General features: G+C 45.2%; 1 protein-coding gene across 1 annotated transcript; it reads left to right on the plus strand.

The window, feature by feature from the left end:
• Window positions 1-10357: 10357 nt before the first annotated feature.
• GALR2 (galanin receptor 2) lies at window positions 10358-18580 on the plus strand. Its single transcript, XM_063123232.1, has 2 exons — window positions 10358-10737; window positions 17800-18580. The coding sequence occupies exons 1-2, from the start codon at window positions 10358-10360 to the stop codon at window positions 18578-18580; spliced, it is 1161 nt and encodes a 386-aa protein (XP_062979302.1).
• The last annotated feature ends 648 nt before the right edge of the window (window positions 18581-19228 follow it).

Raw genomic sequence — 19228 nt, forward strand, 5'->3', positions numbered from 1 at the left:
CGGAAAAGAGGAGCTGCCGGGAGCGTCACGCGTGGAAGCCATCGCCGCTGAGGCTGACGGGATGGAGGAGGACGCAGCAGAGCGTATTGGAAGAAGAAGGAGGAGGAGGAAAAAGAAGAGGCGCTTAGGAAGTCAGTGCGCTTTAAGGGGCCATTCCGCTCTTGGAAGCAGCGGCGCTCTAGCCGAGGAAGCCGGCCATCCCTGCGCATTTAGGCAGAAGGAATGGGGGTAGCGCTGGGACTGTATATTTAAGGCTGCATTACTAGTGCATAAGTTGTAAAGTTGAGGTCAGGACTTGCCACATTATTAATCGTTGTACTTTTGGGGCCGAAGAACAGGATAAAAATATTGTTAATAAATAAGAAGGCCAATTGAACTCCTCAAATACATGAGATTTTCACGCTTTCATTTTTATGTTTTTGGTTCCAGATAAAATACCTTCATAACACATTAAACACTAGTTAATAATCAAAGTTTAGTCATCCTTGAGAAGTCACCACCTATTATAACAGCCCAAGCAGCTTTATTAAATTAGTTGTTTTGGGCATGCACATCCTAGTCATCAGACACGTATAAAGCAAATATCAAGCAAATTCACATTGACAACAAGAACCAAGAGGTCAGAGTGGTCACATCCCCCGCCCCCAAACAATATTGAAAACAGTTGCTCCAGCTCTTTAAAAAACCCAAAAGTTCGGTGCCAGCCGTTTCTGGAGCAATAATACCACCTTGGAAAAAAGTCATGACACAGGGCCATGCTCACATGAATACTTTTGTGTACGCATTAAAATTATTTGCCGTAATAGTGGATACACTGAATGCATTATTATTATTATTATTCCGGGGAAGGCAACGGCAAACCACCCCGCTATAAGGCCTGCCAAGAAAACGTCAGTGAAAGCTGGCGTCCCTCCAAGAGTCAGTAATGATTCAGTGCTTGCACGAGAGGTTCCTTTCCTTTCCTATGAACATCCCACACTATGTCTTGCATGGCATTTTTAGGAATCTATTCTTGAAACATTTGCAAACCTGATAAGCCCCCTTCTGACCTGAATGTTTGTACCATTTAAAATAAGTAGAAGTCTGGAAATGACTGTTGTTCACCTCAGATGAACAAGGAAATACATCAAAATAGTGAGATTTTAAAATCTCATCAGTGAGACTTGAAAACACAATCCATTGTGTCGGTGTTTGTTACCTTCTGATGTTTTATATTGCAATCCTATGCACAATTCTGTAGGTGTAAGCTCTATTAAACATAGTAGGACTTTCTTCCATATAGGCATGCATAGAATTACATTGTTAGTATTGCTACTTTTTTTTTTAATAATATTTTTATTTGAATTTTATAACACATACAATAATCACACTACATCAACTCAATATACCACAATAATGAAATTAAAAAATAACTTATTAAAATAATGTAATACTATCTCGTGCACCCCACCCCCTGGGACCCTTATTCTCCTTTCCAAAATTGCAATGTATCCTGCGACGGTTTACTCCCTTTCCCTTTTCCTAATACAAATTTAACAAATGGTCTCCAAATCTCATCAAAGTCATTTCGCTTCAGCAGTCCTCTCTTAATTTTAGTACTATTCGTGAGTCCGTCATTAATAGATATATCCCAGACTTCTTTATACTATTCTTCTATTTGATAATCCCTTTGTTCCTTCCAATTCCTGACAATTATTAATCTAGCTGCAGTTAGAATTGCTACTTATAGGTCTCACTAAAAGTTTAGTGAGGCATAAACAGGCCTAGTCTCCTTCCAAGCTCGCAGGCTGTTTAAGTATAGTTAGTTTAAATAACACAGCTTCAGAAACTATAGAGCTGGATAACACTGCAGTTTACCAAAAATGGAAATGAAAGGTTCCAAACACCTCCTCCAGCAGGGCAGAAGGAGTGGGGAGGGTGCAGTGTGCAAACCTGGGAGGAAGCTGGGCTCATTCACATCTTGTTAAACCATCATCTAGTGTGTCAGCTGAACATTGCCAATGATTGGGTTTGCACACAACACAACAATCCATCATGGGTAAACAGTGGGTTATTGTGTCATCTAAACCCATGCCTCTTCCCACAAGGTGGTTTATTTTTTGGCAACAAGCCACTCTGACAACCCATGGCTTGTTCTAGGGGTTGTTTGGTCCATGACAGGTTGTTGTGTCATCTGTACCTAGGTGAGCAATTTCATTGTGGCTTGTTCAAAAATGCCACTGAGTCCTTGGGCAGGAGTGGCCCAAAACACTACCATTCCTCTTCTCGTGAGGGATCTTGCTTCCTGAAGTCTGCCTTGCAACATATTGCGTTGCAGCAGCCTGTGCCCTCCTTCCCCCCTTGGCAGTCCCCTCCCTCTTTGGGAGTCTCCTTCCTGATGTCTCAGGATTTTTTTTGCTGCTCCACATGTTTTTGAAATCATTTTTTCTTGCCCATGTGAACCAACTGCGTGTAATCTGCACAACAACCTTAAAAGAGCTTATTATGATCCCAACTTCAGCTGTGTCTCCCTTCCTTCTTGCCCCCCACAGCAACATTCTCCAAAGGATTCTTATTTTTAAGTGAAAAAAAGTGTCTTATGCAGCCGTTTGACAGCTCATATTGTACATTCCTGTAACACAAAGTCATGTGTAAAATTGCTTTGCATTTGTGCAACAGATAGGCACATAAGAACATAAGTTCCATGCTGGATCAGACCAAGGGTCAATCTAGTCCAGCACTCTGTTCACACAGTGGCCAACCAGCTATCGACCAGGGACCAATAAAGCAGGACACGGTGCAACAGCAGCCTTCCCAACCATGTTCTCCAGCAACTGGTGTGTATAGGCTTCCTGCCTCTGATACTGGAGGTAGCACATTGCTATCAGAACTAGTGGCTATTGATAGCTTTCCCCTGCAGGAATTCATTCAACCCCCTTTTAAAGCCATTCAAATTGGTGGCCAACACTACATCTTCTAGTGGTGAATTCCATACTTTAAGTATGCACTGTGTGAATAAGTATTTCCTTTTATCTGTCCTGGATGTCCCACCAATCAGCTTCATGGATGACCTCAGGTTCTACTATTATGGGAGAGGGAGAAAATGTCTCCCTATCTACATTCTCTACACCATGCATGATTTTGTACACCTCTATCATGTCTCCCCTTACCCTTCTTTTTTCCAAGCTGAACAATCCCAGCTGTTGCGAACATCCCTCATAGGGGAGATGCTCCAATGCCTTGATCATTTTAGTTTCCCCTTCCTGCACTTTCTCCAGCTCTATAATATCTTTTTATAGATGTGGAGACCAGAATTGTACACAATATTCTAAGTGTGGTCACACCATAGGTTTATAAAAAGGCAGTATGATATTGGCAGTTTTATTGTCAATTCCTTTTCTAATAATGCCTAACATGGAGTTTACCTTCTTTACAGCAGCTGCACAGTGGGCTGACATTTTCATCGAGCTGTCCACCACAACCCCAAGATCTGTTTCTTTTTTGGTCACGGCCAGCTCAGATCCCATCAGGTTATACTTGAAGTTGTGATTTTTTGCCCCGATTTTGGTGAAATGTTCCCATCTTCAGAAGCTGATTCCTTCTGGTAATTGGAGCCCTAATCTATCATCCCCTGGAATGGCCTTCCCTGTGTGGGGGAACTAGAATTCAACCCAGAAACAGTTGCTGCAGGTCTGGAAAATTTGCTTTCTAGGGCCATTTGCTCCTGATATGGCACCATGGATTCCTCAGAGGAGGCAGACGACAAGTCCTCCACTCTTCTCACAAGATCACTCCACACAACAATCCCAAGGTTTAGCTTGTGATGCATCTGGGGGTCCTGGCCAAGTCAGAGGGAGAGAAACAAGTGTGTGAGAATTCAGGTGCATTTCTGGAGTGAGGTTGAACTAGGCATATTCATATGTCTTATTCATAGCCCAGAGTGCACCATGTCCTGCTTTGTTGGGCCCTGGTCGACAGCTGGTTGGCCACTGTGTGAACAGAGAGCTGGACTAGATGGACCCTTGGTCTGATCCAGCATGACACTTCATATGTTCTTATCTGCGGAGCACCAGGCATGATCATCTGTTCCCCTCGTTTTTATGCAGATGTTACTATAGGGCTCCTCTCACATTCTTGCACATTGCAAAGAGAAGCTGCACAGGCTGAAGAAAAGATTTAAGTCAATCACAACTCACAACAAATGCTCGAGGCTCAAGCCATGCATCATGGCATTCTGTGACATGCTTGCTGCTATCCTGCAGGGTCAGAGGGATGTGACACCCCATTATGCTGCTGGCAGTGGGATTCCATTGAGCCATCCGCAGAAAGTCAGGTACTGGCCCATGAAGAGCTGCCAGTCTCCAACCCGTGACTCATCCATCCCAACTCCAGTCACACCAAGACGTGCTGAGCCCTATACTGTGTGGACAGTTGTCTCTAGTATGCCCAAGTTGTGCAGGGGCCCATCTGCAAGTATTTCAAGACCCCAAATAGTATTGCAGTTTGAGCTGGCAGCATGTCCAGGTAGTCCATCCCTGCTTCCCCAGTAACCAGCCTGCCCCTTCAGGGACAAGTTTGCCAACAACGTACTCCTCTAGTACAAGCAGCCCAGCATATTCGCCTTCTGCTGTGAGAAGAGAAACTAGGCCAGCCACCACAAGACTTGAACCCAGAGATGCTCCACAGAAAAGTAAGGAATTGGGAACAATCATTCAGGAAGCAGCATGGAGTACTTTCCCAAGGGAAATGCAGTCGGAGATTGTTTTCTATCCAGAAAGTATGGAGATATGCCCTCCCACCTGGTCTCTTCCACCTGTAGAGCCCAGGCACCTGTCTGAGAAGGAGGAGTAGCAGCAAGCACAACACAGTATTAGCGACTTAGACATGCTTATGATGCACTCACCCACTGCTACCAGAGAACCTCTGGAAGAACTAGCAAGGGAGCTCAAGGGAGCGCTTCTTCCCCAACTGATCCCCTTGCTAAGTGGTTAATGTTGAGCACTAGGCAGGTGGGGCAAAATGCTCAACGTTACTCATTTAACAACGTGGTCCCCAGGATTTAAAGGGTTGCCCTGAACCTTGGGGCTGCTTTAGTCTTAGTCCACCCCTCCCCGAGTTGGCAGCAACTGGTTTTTATAGGATAGTGCTCCCAATCGCAGTAAGAGCGTCTAGTTTAACAGCTGTCAAGCAAGATGCAGTTATTGTATTTGGGTGTGGAAAGGGGTGTGTGTGGCATGAACTTCCTAGGAAAATCTTTTGCTGGGGACTCGGGGAAAGTGGGGATTCAAAGCAGAACCATCCTCAAGGTTCAAGCCAAACCTTTGAACCATGGGGATCCCTTTGCTAAGGGGGTGAGCTATACCCCATTTCCCTACCTGTCAACTGTCAAAGGCTATCAAACCAGCCTACATACAGTGTAATTGTAGCTGTTTACCTCGTATATCTGATAGCTCAACCATACAATGCTCTTGGAAAAGCAAACCTGTATAGTTTGGGAAGTTGAAGTCGCGCAAGTATGCAACTCCAAAAACCTGAAAAAAATAAAAAGAGGCGGGTTTTGCATGCATTTCTTGGGCCTGGGAAAATGTGTGTGTGTGTGTGTGTGTGTGTGTGTGTGTGTTATATGGCCCCATTTTTGCACAAAAGAGGGAGGGATATATATATATATATATTAAGGCTCTGACTGACCAGGGTTGCGTTCGGAGTGGGGCTTGGTGTCAGTCAAGGCAGTTTCTGCCCTGGGATACTGGGCCGAGCCCAGGGCTGGTGCCAGACTATTTTGTGCCCTAGGCAAGGTGAGCTACTTGCACCCCCCCCCCCAAAATGCCAACTTTGATTTTTAATAACAGATTTTGTAGAAAAAATAAAAAGCACAAAACTTGAACTTATTACGTTTTTTCTTAAAACTGCTAATTTGTATAAAACTGTGACCCTTAAAGGTCAGTACTGCGCCCCTCCGAGGTTTGCGCCCTAGACGTCTGCCTAGTTGGCCTAATGGTAGCGCTGGCCCTGGCCGAGCCAGCTGGAGAACTGAGGGGGAAAGAGGGTCAGAACAACCCACAGTAACCCTGATCATCTGCTGGGCACACTGTGGGTTTTTCGGATGACAACCTACGCTGTGTGGCTTATTTCACAGGGCAGGTTTGTGATGTCGTGGAAACTCAGCCAGTGTGTTTAAAAATTATCTATGTGATCAGGGCCAGCGCTGCCATTAGGCCAACTAGGCAGCCGCCTAGGGCACAGACCTCAGAGGGGCACAGTGCTGCCCTTTAAGGGTCACAGTTTTATACAAATCAGCTGTTTTAAGAAAAAACATAATAAAAGGAAAATATAATAGTTTAGAAACTCTTTTTGAACAGCTGAATCAAAGTTGGCAGTTTTTTGGGGGTGGGGTGCAAGTAGCTCGCCTTGCCTAGGTCGCAAAATAGTCTGGCCCTGGCCCTGTATATGATAGCATCTCAGTTGGAAAAAAGACTGGTACTGTCAGAATTCCAGCAAGAGCACAGCGGGGGGATGAATACAACTTGTGGGCTGAATATTGCACATTACTTATTCATTCTTTACGTGTCCATTGCTAACGCTCGTTATATTTTTCTACTTTAAGTAGTTTTGATCCAAAAGTTTGAGCTTGCCCTTATTCCCTTCCCCCCATTCCTCCCCTTTGTTCTCCATGCCAATCTGCAATTATTTATTCTCATCCTTGAAACATCCACCTATTTCTAAAGTGAATGTCCCACCATGCAGATGCCTTCTATGCTAAATAGGGGGAGAAGGTAGAGTCCACTGGTAGAGGTGCCCCTCTAACCTTGTAGGATAATAGCAGAGTGCTTTTTTTTAAAAAATGTATCTGTTTAAAATATTCCTAGGCCACCTTCCAAGGCAGGAGCCCCCCACCCCAAAGTTCCATAAAACAATATTATTCATATAATAAAAACTGATGGATAATAAAAGAAAAACCGGCAAACGTCCCAAAATAACAGCCATAACAGCCATCCTAATTCAAAACCTACAATACAATTGCAGCCGTAACCCAAGCATTATCAGGGGAAGGCCAGAGAAAACAACTAAATCTTCAGGACCTTCCTAAAAGCCTGCAATGATGGGGTCTGGCAGACCCCCGCCCTCTTCACCAAAGCTGCCTTGACTGAGCATTGAGCATGCATGCTTCCTTCATGCTACCAGAGAACGTCCCCTGTAGCAGAGGGGAGGCAGAATTTCTCTTCGGTCAACACAAGGGGCTGCCAGGCATTTAGTGCATTCAGACAGTTCTTGGGCTATTGCAGTGGTCTTCCCAATGGCCAGTTCCCTGCAAAAGGATTCTTTTGGGGGTGAAGGGATTTGCCCCTTCATCACTGCTGAAAGGGTCCGAGGATGTGTGTGCAGTGTCATCGGAGCCCCATTCTCCCCTCAAAAATATTTGGGCAGTGCCCCTTTGCTACTAAAACAATCAAGGTGGGGAGTGGGATTGCTCCCCTACAACTGTTCAGGGACCCCCATAGTTCATCTTATTTGCATCAGTTTTTCAGCTCATGAGTTCTCCAGGAGTAAATTAGATTTCTTCACCAGACCTATTTTTTTAAATCTGCTCTTCATTTTTGAGCTGCTGGGATAGGTTTTGTGTTGCCCAGTGTAATGCATCCCGCACATACAATGGCTGCTTTGATTTATGTGTCGGAGGGACTGTGTACATTTCATTTCGAAATGAGAGTGGCACGGCACATGCATCCATTCCTTTCTTCGGCCTGGGGAAAATCCACTTTAATATTAATAAAGAATTATTAAAATTCTGCTCCAGCTCATTTATCTTGTATCACTTTTCTTGTTTCTGTGCATCCCCCTTAAACCCTCAAAGGCCTTTGCTGCAGTTCCTGATCACCTTTTGGTTTTTTGTAAATCCTAATGAGAACATGGGGCTCATCTACACGGGCGCTTTCCCCCGGGGTAGCTTCGGAGTGGCGGCAGGTGAGCTACATGACGCAACCGCCACTCCGAAGGGATCCAGGGGCAAAGCCCCAAAGCTCCGCGCTAAAAAAGTCAGGTACTTACCCTGACTTTTTTAGCTCGGAGCCAGGTTCCACGCCTCTGTGGAGGCTTTTAAAAAAAAAAATTAAAGGGGGAAGGGGACAGACAGGGAGCTCCGGGCTCCTCAGTAATACATTTTAAAGAACGGGGGAGAGAAGAACAGGGCAGCATGGAGTCAGCTGCCGCTGCCGGGAGCACCAGGGACAGGGGAAGAACAGGGCAGCCGGCTCTCCTCCCCGTTCCTCTCCCCCTCCCCGTTTTTTTCAATCTTTAGATGCAAAGGTTCGCATCTCCCCTCCTTGTTTCCCCTCCATTTAGCTGTAAATGCGATCCTTCGCATTTACAGCTAAACAAAACACACGCTTTTCCCATTTAAAAAAACCCGCTTACCAGAGAAGAGGGGGCGCGGATGCTCTCAGGCACCTCAGGTGGGTGGGCGCAGCGGCGCCTGTAAATCCTCAACTGCACTCCTTCCCATGTAGGTGCTGGGAAGGAGCGTGAACGCAGCTGCGCCGCGGCTTGCTCCGCCGGGTGAAGCATTACCGCCATCGTATAGACAAGGGCATGGATTCAGGCTGAAGAGTGGATTTCTGCAAACCCTCAATCCCATATTATCGGAAGATGGGATTGAAAGGATTGCTCCCTACATGATTATTCTGTTTGTGATTTTATGTTCCTTGAAATCAATTATCCTTGTCAGACAACACGCTAAGCCACGGTGGTTAAGCATTTTGAGCTAAACAGTATGGATTCGTGTGTCATGTGAACCATTCTTAACCATGGCGGCTACATAACCATGGTTTAAACAATGGTCATGCGATTGGCAAATGCTTCTTTTCCCTCTGTGATCATCCAAACTAAACCAGTACGTCTTAGATTAGATTAGGAGCTTCCTTTAAGGCTTGGCTGTCCAAAGAATTTCATAGCCAAACCAGAGATTGTTTTCTTTCTGGCCAAAAAAATTAAGAACATTCAAAATGAAGACCGAAATATCTTCAGAGCTTCCAGGTAGTCCTGGAGTAATGTGCAAAATATTTCAACAGGCTCCATATCAGTGGAGGCTGATGGCTTCGATGTCAGTGCTTTGAATCTTGGTTAGCTCCTTTAGAGTTCTGACTGGTTCTGACTGAAACCCAGAGCGGATATACTGCCACACACTGACGAGTGGTAACAGAGTGCTTGAGTTTAGCAGGGCCCTGCCTTCATGGCACCGAGTTGGGGCCGCATTCCTCCTAAACCCCATGGTTTCACTCCTGTGGGGTGGTGTCTGGCAATCTTCACGCCAGGATCGAGCATGGGGTTTCCGATAGTCATATGAGTACTGGAGCCGACCCCCTCTGCCCTCTTCCTGGCTTCTGGCAAGCAATCACCATAAGCCATCCACCTGAAATGCCCCCCCGGATCGACCATGGAGTGAGGTCAGACATGGAGGAGCTGGGATGACCTCGCTCCTGATGAAAAAATCAGGGTAAGTCCGCTACTTTTTAACAGCGCAGCTTCATGGAAACCCCCTACAGTGGCTGCAAATCAAAACCACTGCAGGGCTTTGAAGACCTATAGACAGCCCCCAGGTATAGTCTTAAGGTGTCTTGGGAGTGAACTCTCAGCCTTCTGCCCCTTTTCAGATGTGGTGCAAGCTCCTGTTCATCCCACTGCTATATGAAGTTATCAGTGAGGGACGATCAGTTTTCCTCCGGAAATGTTCACCTAACCAAAGCAATCTTTTCCCTCTCATTAAAGCACATGGGCAAATCCCGGGCTTCGAAACAATCTTAAGTGGTCAGCATGTGTAGTTTGTACGAGGGGAGGGGACTGTGTTTCCATAGACACCATTACTTTTATTTTGGCTGTTTGTCTCCCTGGAAACAAGAGGCAGGCTTGAATATATTAGTCATTCCCCGCGAATACCATGAAGTAGGATTCTTAGCAAGCCGAGCACGATGGGCTCAGCAAGGGGCTATTAAACTGCCAGTAAGTGCAACTGGAAAGAAGTTTAGTCCTTTGGCTTTGCGCACCTCCTGGAGTGGCGGTAGATGGTGCTTTCCGCTGGAGAAGACGCAGCAGCCTGAAAGACATTCCAGCAGTGCTTGCTACAAAAGAAAAGAAGCATAGAGTTTTAACAGTGCATTTTTCAACTTGAGGATGGACAGAAGCACAGCATCGGTGAATGGAACCGGAGTTGACTTGAAGGATTACAAATAGGAGAGCGGCTGCTGAAAGGATCTGCTCTGAAGGAAACTACTTCTTAGAAAAGAAGTTTTCTCTGGAAGTGATCTGTAGATGGAAGTGATTTGTCTACTCCTGGCTAACCCAGGCTGGTAAAGAATTCTTTCTCCATCTTTTCTTCCCTGAGAGGATGCAACTTGCTTCCAATATGAACAGATCCTTGTCCCAGCTAAACTCTTCAGGTAGTGGTGAGAGCAACAGTTGGCAGCTAGTATCTATCATCACTCCCCTGCTGTATTCTTTGATCTTCCTGGTAGGCACTGTGGGTAACTCTTTGGTGCTGGCTGTGCTGCTGAGGAATGGGCAAATCAACAATACCACCAACCTTTTCATTCTCAATCTGGGAGTGGCCGACCTGTGCTTTATTGTCTTCTGTGTGCCCTTCCAGGCCACTATCTACACCCTGGATGACTGGATCTTTGGGCCCCTCATGTGCAAAGCTGTGCACTTCTTCATCTATCTGACCATGTATGCCAGCAGCTTCACCCTCACGACCGTATCCCTAGACAGGTGAGCAGGCAAGTGGGGACAGGGAGGGAGTTTGGTCTTTTAAGTAAACATTACCATGTCATTTCAGAGCCTCACAAATGACTCTGCAACCTGGAATAATTCCATTTTCCCCACTTCCCAGCATGCATGCAAAACTTTGTCTTATAACACTGAAGGGAGAACGTAGATCTCCTGAATGATTCCATTAAACTGAAGGTATTGTTGTTATTGTCACTATTCCATCAATATACCTTATGATTTCCAATTTTACAAATTCAAGATGACAGATCCAGTAAGAAAACTTTGCCCAGGTAAAGGAGGGACACAGAATGATTCCATGAGAAGGGCCATCTAGTCAAATAATCTGCAGTAAGGTAGGACTATCCACATAGCCTCTTCCTGATGGATCATGCCCCAAATCAAAGACGGCTGCACTCTAGAAAGGTGCTTTTGGAACAAATCTGTCCGGATGAAGTGTGAATATTGCCAGCATTAGAGTGTTTGCAGCAGTTGAAGCTGTTGGCTCTGATGTCAGTAGGGTGGTGAGTCTATTCCAGGTTTCACTCAGAACCAGAGAGAGCTCTAAATAAGCTATCCTCACTTACATTGGAGCCACTAGTCTCCACTGGTCTGTAGCCATTTCAAACCTGATAGGATGAGTGTCAGGGAAGAGATGAAACAATTGAGTGGTTAAGAATATGAGCTAGTGGTGTGGTTAGAAGTTATGGGTTCAGGACTCATCTCAACCATGAACTCACAGGGAGCTTTCAGGCAAGCCACTTTTTCTTAGCCACAAATCCCCATTGGCAATACAGGGATGATGATGATAATAATACTGACTTCTTGTTGAAAGGATTATAGAGTTTGTGCATTATGAATCACTTGAACATTCAAAAGGCATGATATAAATGCTAAGCATTATTGTTGTACCTTTTATTGAACCAAGCAGTTGTTGCAAAATGTACCCATAGCTATATAGGTATGTAGGGCAAAGTCCAAAATTGATTTTCCATCTGGGGTACTAAGAATTCCCAGATGGATAACCACTATGTTAGACATGTAACAAACTCTTATTTTGTTTTTCTCTGAAGAAGAAAGAGAAGAGTGAAAAAATGGGCAACCCCAACCCATAGGGAGTTATGAACGACAAGAAGCATAAGCAAGATGGGAAGGCAGACAGATGTGTATCCAGTTGCATATTCAGTCTGCATGTGAACTTTCCAATTCATCCAAAGACTCCATGAGTAGAAACTTATTTCAGCTTACAGATCTATCTTGCTGTATTGGGGTGGGTGTGTTTGAAAGGGTGCAACATTTTTTTAAAAGAAGAAGCTATACTTTACCTAGATTTGTATAAAGGCAGTATGAGAGACCTTGGGATTGTGGTGGACAGCTCGATGAAGATGTCAACCCACTGTGCAGCCGCTGTAAAAAAGGCAAACTCCACGTTAGGCATTATTAGAAAAGGAATTTACAATACAACTGCCAATATCATACTGCCTTTATACAAACCTATGGTGCGACCACACTTAGAATATTGAGTACAATTCTGGTCTCCACATCTAAAAAAAGATATTATAGAGCTGGAGAAAGAGCAGAAAGGGGAAACTAAAATGATCAAGGGTTTGGAGCATCTCCCCTATGAGGGATGGTTACAACAGCTGGGATTGTTTAGCTTGGAAAAAAGAAGGGTAAGTGGAGACATGATAGAAATCTACAAAATCATTCATGGTGTGGAGAATATAGATAGGGAGACATTTTTCTACCTCTCTCAAAATGCTGGAACCCGGGATCATCCCATGAAGCTGAAGCAGGAGTCAGGATAGATAAAAGGAAGATCTTTTTCACACAGCGCATAGTTAAACTGTGGAAGTCACTACCACAAAATGTCGTGACGATCACCAATTTGGATGGCTTTAAAAGGGGTTGGATAAATTCCAGGGGAAAAGGCTATCAATGGTTACTAGTTCTGATACTGGAGGTAGCACCTACTGTAAGAGGCAGTAAGCCTACATACACCAGTTGCTGGGGAACATGAGCAGCAGGGTGCTGTTGCACCCGTGTCCTGCTTGTGGGTTCCTGGTTGACAACTGGCTGGCTACCATATGAACAGAGTGCTGGGCTAGATGGACCCTTGGTCTGATCCAGCATGGCTCTTCTTATGTACTTAGTGTAGGATGCTGCTTTACTTAGAGCTGCTTCACACACCATGTGGGATCAAGTTTGTGAGCTCCATCACACCTACTTTTTTTTCCTGGTATGCACCCACGATTTTGACCTCCGTTTCATTAGTGGAGCAAGCGCTGGTTCCCTTCATGATTGTCGCTATCCCGGGGGACTCTCTTTTCACTTGTTTGCTCTCTTGCTATTGTGCCCACCCCACCCCTTCTCCTTCCCCCTCAAGTTCATTGGTTCTTGTTGGGTGATGGGCATGGGCGCCTCCACTCGGGACCTGATTTATTTATTTATACAAAGTGTTACCAACACTTTAACAATGGTTAAAGTTTGGGGAGTCACAGGCAGGACTTCTTTATGTCGCAGAAGTCCCCAAAGTGCTTGGGAAGCACTGGGGGGGGGGGGTTTGGTGGAGTGAAGAGGACTTTGAGGCAGGCATGGAGTCATCCTGAGAGCATAGGGGTGACTTTCTTCACCACCTCCTTGCTTAAAGTCAAGTCAGCTTCCCAGCTTTGACACACTCTTTCCCCCATGCCTTGTTGGAAAAGCATCACCAAGGCTGCCCCCCCTTCAGCATTTAAAGAGCTCAGTGCGTCCCCCATTTTCATGCTCTACGTCCCAGTTCTTTTATTCCCCCTCTCCCAATCCCAATAAATAACACTTAACAACATAGGATCACTGCACCTGTTCTTCCCAGCCAAAGTCCCAATGAAACAATCAACAACTTTGTAGGTAACCATGAAAAATCCCAGACCTATCAGCCAATGTGATGGATGTAACCAAAATGCTTACAATTTCCTTATTTTTAAAGATAGAGAGATGAGACTATAATAAGTCTTAAGTAGGGCTTTAGGCATGCCAAATTTGAACAAGATCCCTTCATTTGTTGATTTTTAACAATTTTTAAAATTTGTTTCCCTCAAACCATTCACCCGCATAAACACACCCCACCCCCACCCCCTCTGATTCTGCTTTAATCCACCCCTGTGCATTTATTGAGGGAGCTTTTATCCTCCATAAATGCACAGGGGTGGATTAACAGAGAATCAGAGGGGTGTGTGTGTTTATGTGGGTGAATGGTTTGAGGGGAGGGAATTTTTAAAAATCATTAAGCAATCAACTGATGAAGGGATCTTGTTCAAACTTGGCATGCCTAAAGCCCTACTTAAGAGCTATCATGGTGCCAAGTTTCATCTCTTTGTCTTTAACAATGACAGTGCTGTTGTTGTTTTTTTAAATTTAAACCTCAAACTTAATATTAAAGGATGAATAGATCTGCTTCAAACTTGGGATGGCTAAAGCCATACTTAAGAGCTACTATGGTGACAAGATTGATCTCTTTATCTTTAAAAATAAGGGAGCTGTAAGCATTTTGGTTAATTCCCATTGATTGTAATTTCATGGCAGAGAAGACCCTCTCCTCACACTCCTATTGTCTAGTTTTACAATTTTCCATAGGCTCAGTGCAATTTCTGGGGGCAATGAGGGTGAGGTTGGAGCAGCGAAAGTCTGTTCAATTGACTCAGCCGAAGCCAGCATGCTGGAGAAGGAGAACTGGCCCTGCCCTCCTCTTTCATCACCAAGCCCTCCTTCAGAGCACCCCACCACCAACAAAGGACATGGCGCCAGAATGGCAATACATGGGGCCGGAAGAGCGCTTTAATCCCATGTGGAGGAAATAAACCAGACTTTCCCTGCTCTAGGAAAACACGAAAAATGGAGGGGAAGAGGCAGGGTGACTGCAGGAAAGGCACAATGTCATGTGAGTACCATGCTGCAAAACAGCAAACCAGGCATGATGAAAGTGCAATAAAGCGCTGGTGTGATGGAGTCCTGTATTTGCCACTACATGTGCACTCAACAGAGTACCTTGGATAATCCTAGCTATTTGGTGAGTGTTGCTGTATGATCCATGCATATGCAAATACAGCCATACATATTACATGTTTATGTGTGCAAAAACACCAAAAAATTGTAAAAGGCTTCTCAAGCAAAATCCTTGTATTGTTTATGTTTTCCACACTTGTGGTTTAGCATGAAGCTGTGTTTCTGACAGTATAGGAAGCTGATTTATTCTCACAGTATACATCTGTCAAAAAGATCAAATGCATTCAGAAAGCACATTTCATGCCATTATAGACAAGTATCTCTGCTAGTCTGCCAGAGGAGATAAAGTGGATGAAATTACCTTGGAGCACTTGTCATGCTGCTCAGGCAAACTTTGGACAATGTTAATGTGGAGAAGCATGTGTAATTCAAATGTGCATTTGGGCCAATGTAGGTTTCACATCCACATTATAAATGGATACGAAGAACCATTTATTTCTCACAAGATGCCCAGAGATTACCATGTGTGTCCCAACCAGATTGCAGGTGGAGCCAGTATAGGACAGAACATGGGTAAGAAGAAAGAGAAAAAATTAGGATGCTTTTGTTTCACGAAGTCCCAGGCAAGTAATCATGTTATATAGTAGGAGCATACAAATAGAGTGACAGAGTAGAGATATTGGACTGCCATAATAAAAACACATTAAAAAGAGAAGCTCATGGATAAACAGAATGGAATAGGCGGTATTACATTTTTCAACTGCTAAAAGAAAAACAAACTCCTTTAAATTCAAGTGACTGGGACAAAGAGAACACAAGAATTGTGTGAAAGCCATTTTCATGCAGAAATGGAAGGAACTCCCTCCCCCCACCCCGAATATTCATGGGCATCTGGGCTAAGTGGCCATAAAGTATTTTCATATAAAGTTTTTAGATCTTTTATCCTAAAAATTGCCAACTAGCCTGGCAAGCTTCTAAAACTAACAGAGCAATCCAATTGCCATGGATGTAACACATGTGTGATATGGGGTGCTTCCAGACACTGTGCTCCAAGTGCTAGCAATCAAAAGACATAGGGCATGACTACACGGGGTGATACCCCGGGGATCGCCCCAGGATCGTCCCTGTGCGTCCACATGATGCACAGGGGATCCTGGAAGCAGGGAGGGATAATCCCTCCCTTTCCCCAAGATATCGCTGTACCCTTTAATCACGTTTTTCCCCGCGGTCTCGGGATTATCCCGAGACCGCGGGAGGTGTGGCCCGCCGTCGCAGTTTCATCCTGACTTGTTGTGAGTAACTGCGAGGAGCTGGGACCCAGGCACAGGACATTTATTTCTCACAAGATGCCCAGAGATTACCATGTGTGTCCCAACCAGATTGCAGGCGGAGCCAGTATAGGACAGAACATGGGTAAGAAGAAAGAGAAAAAATTAGGATGCTTTTGTGGGGAGCGGGAATAATTTGTTATTTAAAAGCCACTTCCTTTTTCATTTGAGTGCTCAAGCGCTCATCTTCATTAAAAAATAAATAAATCCAAAATGGCGGGCGCGACATCCTCTGGGGACATCGCGCGCCGCATGTAGAATGAGGGGGAGGATCTTGCAATCATCATATTGTGAGATCATCCCCCTCCACCCCTCTCGTCTAGCCATGCCCATAGTGCAGCTATTTTGTATTTTCTGAATGGATTTTCCATGAGAAGAAAACAGGCAGAAGATGCAGTGGGAAAACACAGGAGAGTTGCAACGATGTCTGGACCCAAATTCCGTGAAGGATGCAGGCAAACCCGCAATAAAACTCCCATCTGGAAGCATCCATAGATGGGATTCTGTGCACAAGCAAAGTCAACAGCAAAACAATATGACCTCAAACAACAGAGAACGGAGCAAAATGACTGACAGGCATGCCCAGTACATCCACAGCAACACCAGCAACACCCACAGTGTAGTCAAGCATAGAAAGAGCACAACGCTGCTCTATAGCCCTGTTCAGGCAACAGGGCTTATACAAAGAATGTGCAAATGGTGATGGGGAGGTCGGAGCCCCCCACTGCAGCACACACACATTCAGACAAACAAGTGCAGGGTGACTATGCATCTACAGCATTCAGGGGGCTGCGGATCTGTGCTGCGTCAGTTAGACAACGCAGGGGCAGATTCGCAGCCACTGCAGGGCTTTTCTGCAAATCTGCAGATTGAAAAAGCCGGAGATTTACCCTGACTTTTTCAACCAGAGTGATGTCAGTATGGCGCTTCCTCCGCCTGACGTCACTCCAAGGCCAAACTGGGGTCAATCCAGGGGCGGTGCCTAGTGGACTGAGGATTGGTCGTCCTCCACCAGGAAGAGGGGTGGGGGTGGCTCTAGTACCTTGTGCTCCCTCCTCGGCGTTGGGATTACCCATCATCACCCCAGGAGAGGGAAAGTGTGGAGTTTTAGAGGGAGGCGGCGTGCCAACTCAGCACATGAAGACAGCTCCTAGGAGAGCAGGCACTGTGAACCGCCCAGAGAGCTTCGGCTATTGGGCGGTATAAAAATGTAATAAATAAATAAATAAAGCCAGGAAAAACATGCCATAAATGGTCAGGGGAAAGATGGAGCCAGAGGCAGGGGTCATGCCTGTTTGAGCAATCCTGAAAGGCCAGATTAGGGTTACAGGTAGGCAGGCAGGCTGGATTTGGCCCCCAGGCCAGAGATTCAACACCTCTGCTTTACAGTTTTCTCCTTCTCCCTAAGATTCATACCCCCACTGCTCCTCCCCACCTCCTCATCACCTCTTCTTCCTTCCCTTCACCTTACAGTCTTCCAAATTACTTAAAAGCAGCTTCTCCAGAAGGAAGGAGCTTGTTAAGGAGCTTAGTTGTATGTTATCGAACTCTGTAATCATCACAGGCACCTTCCCATTCTCACGATGAAAGTCCTTCAGCCATAACTCCCTAATTAAAGATGTTACTCTGGCTATTGCATTTGTCGCCTACTAACTTTCGATTCTCCTCAGATATGGTATTTTCCAGATAAAAATAAAATAGTACTGCTATCTCAGTATCATGGCTTTTTCTTGCTTTTCTTTTGCTTTCCTAGGTATTTGGCCATAAGGTACCCTTTGCATTCAAGAGAATTAAGAACCCCCAGAAATGCTCTGACAGCCATTTGTATCATCTGGGGTCTTTCCTTCATTTTCTCTGGACCTTACATCAGTTACTACCAGGAGTTCCAGGTAGCCAATGTCACCGTCTGCCATCCCATCTGGAAGATCCCTCAACGCAAGATTATGGACCTCTGCACTTTTGTCTTCAGCTATGTCATTCCAGTGTTGATTCTGAGCCTTACCTACCTGAGGACCATCCGTTACCTCTGGACGTCAGTGGACCCCATTAAAGACATGTCTGATTCCAAGAAGGGCAAGCGCAAGGTCACCCGGATGATTGTCATTGTGGCCGTTCTGTTCTGCCTTTGCTGGCTTCCCCATCACTTGGTCATCCTCTGTTTTTGGTTTGGCTATTTCCCGCTGAACAACGCTACCTATGTACTTAGGATTCTCTCTCACCTGATTTCATATGCCAACTCTTGTGTCAACCCCATTGTCTACGCTCTGGTATCCAAGCATTTTCGCAAAGGTTTCAAGAAGATCTTCAGTTGCCTTTTGCACAAAAGAGTGGCCAACAAGGTCCATGTGGCACAAGTGACCCACACAGTTAGCACCTTGGAGGCAGATCTGACAGAGGTGATCCACGTCAGTGAACCCACCCATGCCAGGGCTTCCAGCTGCTGTCAGATCCCAATCCAGACATGGGGAGAGGCAGAACAGCTGAGTCGCCAAGAGAAAGTTGCCAACTCTTTCATCACTTTCAATGTCACTTAGAACAGTGTTTTTTCTCTGCAAAGGGGGCTCTGATCAAAGGATGAACTGCTTGAACACAGTGGATTTGGACATTAGGATATTTGGTTTTAAGAACATTAGGTGGGATTTAAAAATGTAAGAACTGATAGATGGGTCAGCCAATGATCCATATACTTTATTCACTGCTCCCAAAAGTAGCCTGTACGCCAAAAGCTAAAGTATTGTAGAAAGGTCTACATGGCAAAGTTCACAACACACTGAGCAGGAGGTGGCGTTATTGCAGATAACAGCAATGGAAGGGTTTGTGTCGGAGTTTTGTTTGGCTTTTGTACTTTTGGCAGTGGCTTCTGGTTTAAGACTAGCCAGTCAAGCGATCACCATACTGTGAATCTGGACTCACCAGAGCATTATAGGAAGCCCTGGGAAATGGTCACCAGGTTCTTGGCAAGAATTTGGACACATTTGGCTCAAGAGTAGTATGTGGCTCATGGGATTCACTACGCAGGATGTTAGAGTAGATAACCTCGAAGGTCTCATCCAATTCTTCAATGGTATGAGGATGGCAACAAACCAGAGGATGGGACTGTGTCAGGGACTTTGGAGCCTGACTCATGAATCTCAGAAGATGAGATAGCAGCTGGATAAATTACCATGAACTGTCTTTGCTTC

The sequence above is a fragment of the Elgaria multicarinata genome, chromosome 3 (genome assembly GCF_023053635.1).
Source record: "Elgaria multicarinata webbii isolate HBS135686 ecotype San Diego chromosome 3, rElgMul1.1.pri, whole genome shotgun sequence".
NCBI classification, from domain to species: domain Eukaryota; kingdom Metazoa; phylum Chordata; class Lepidosauria; order Squamata; family Anguidae; genus Elgaria; species Elgaria multicarinata.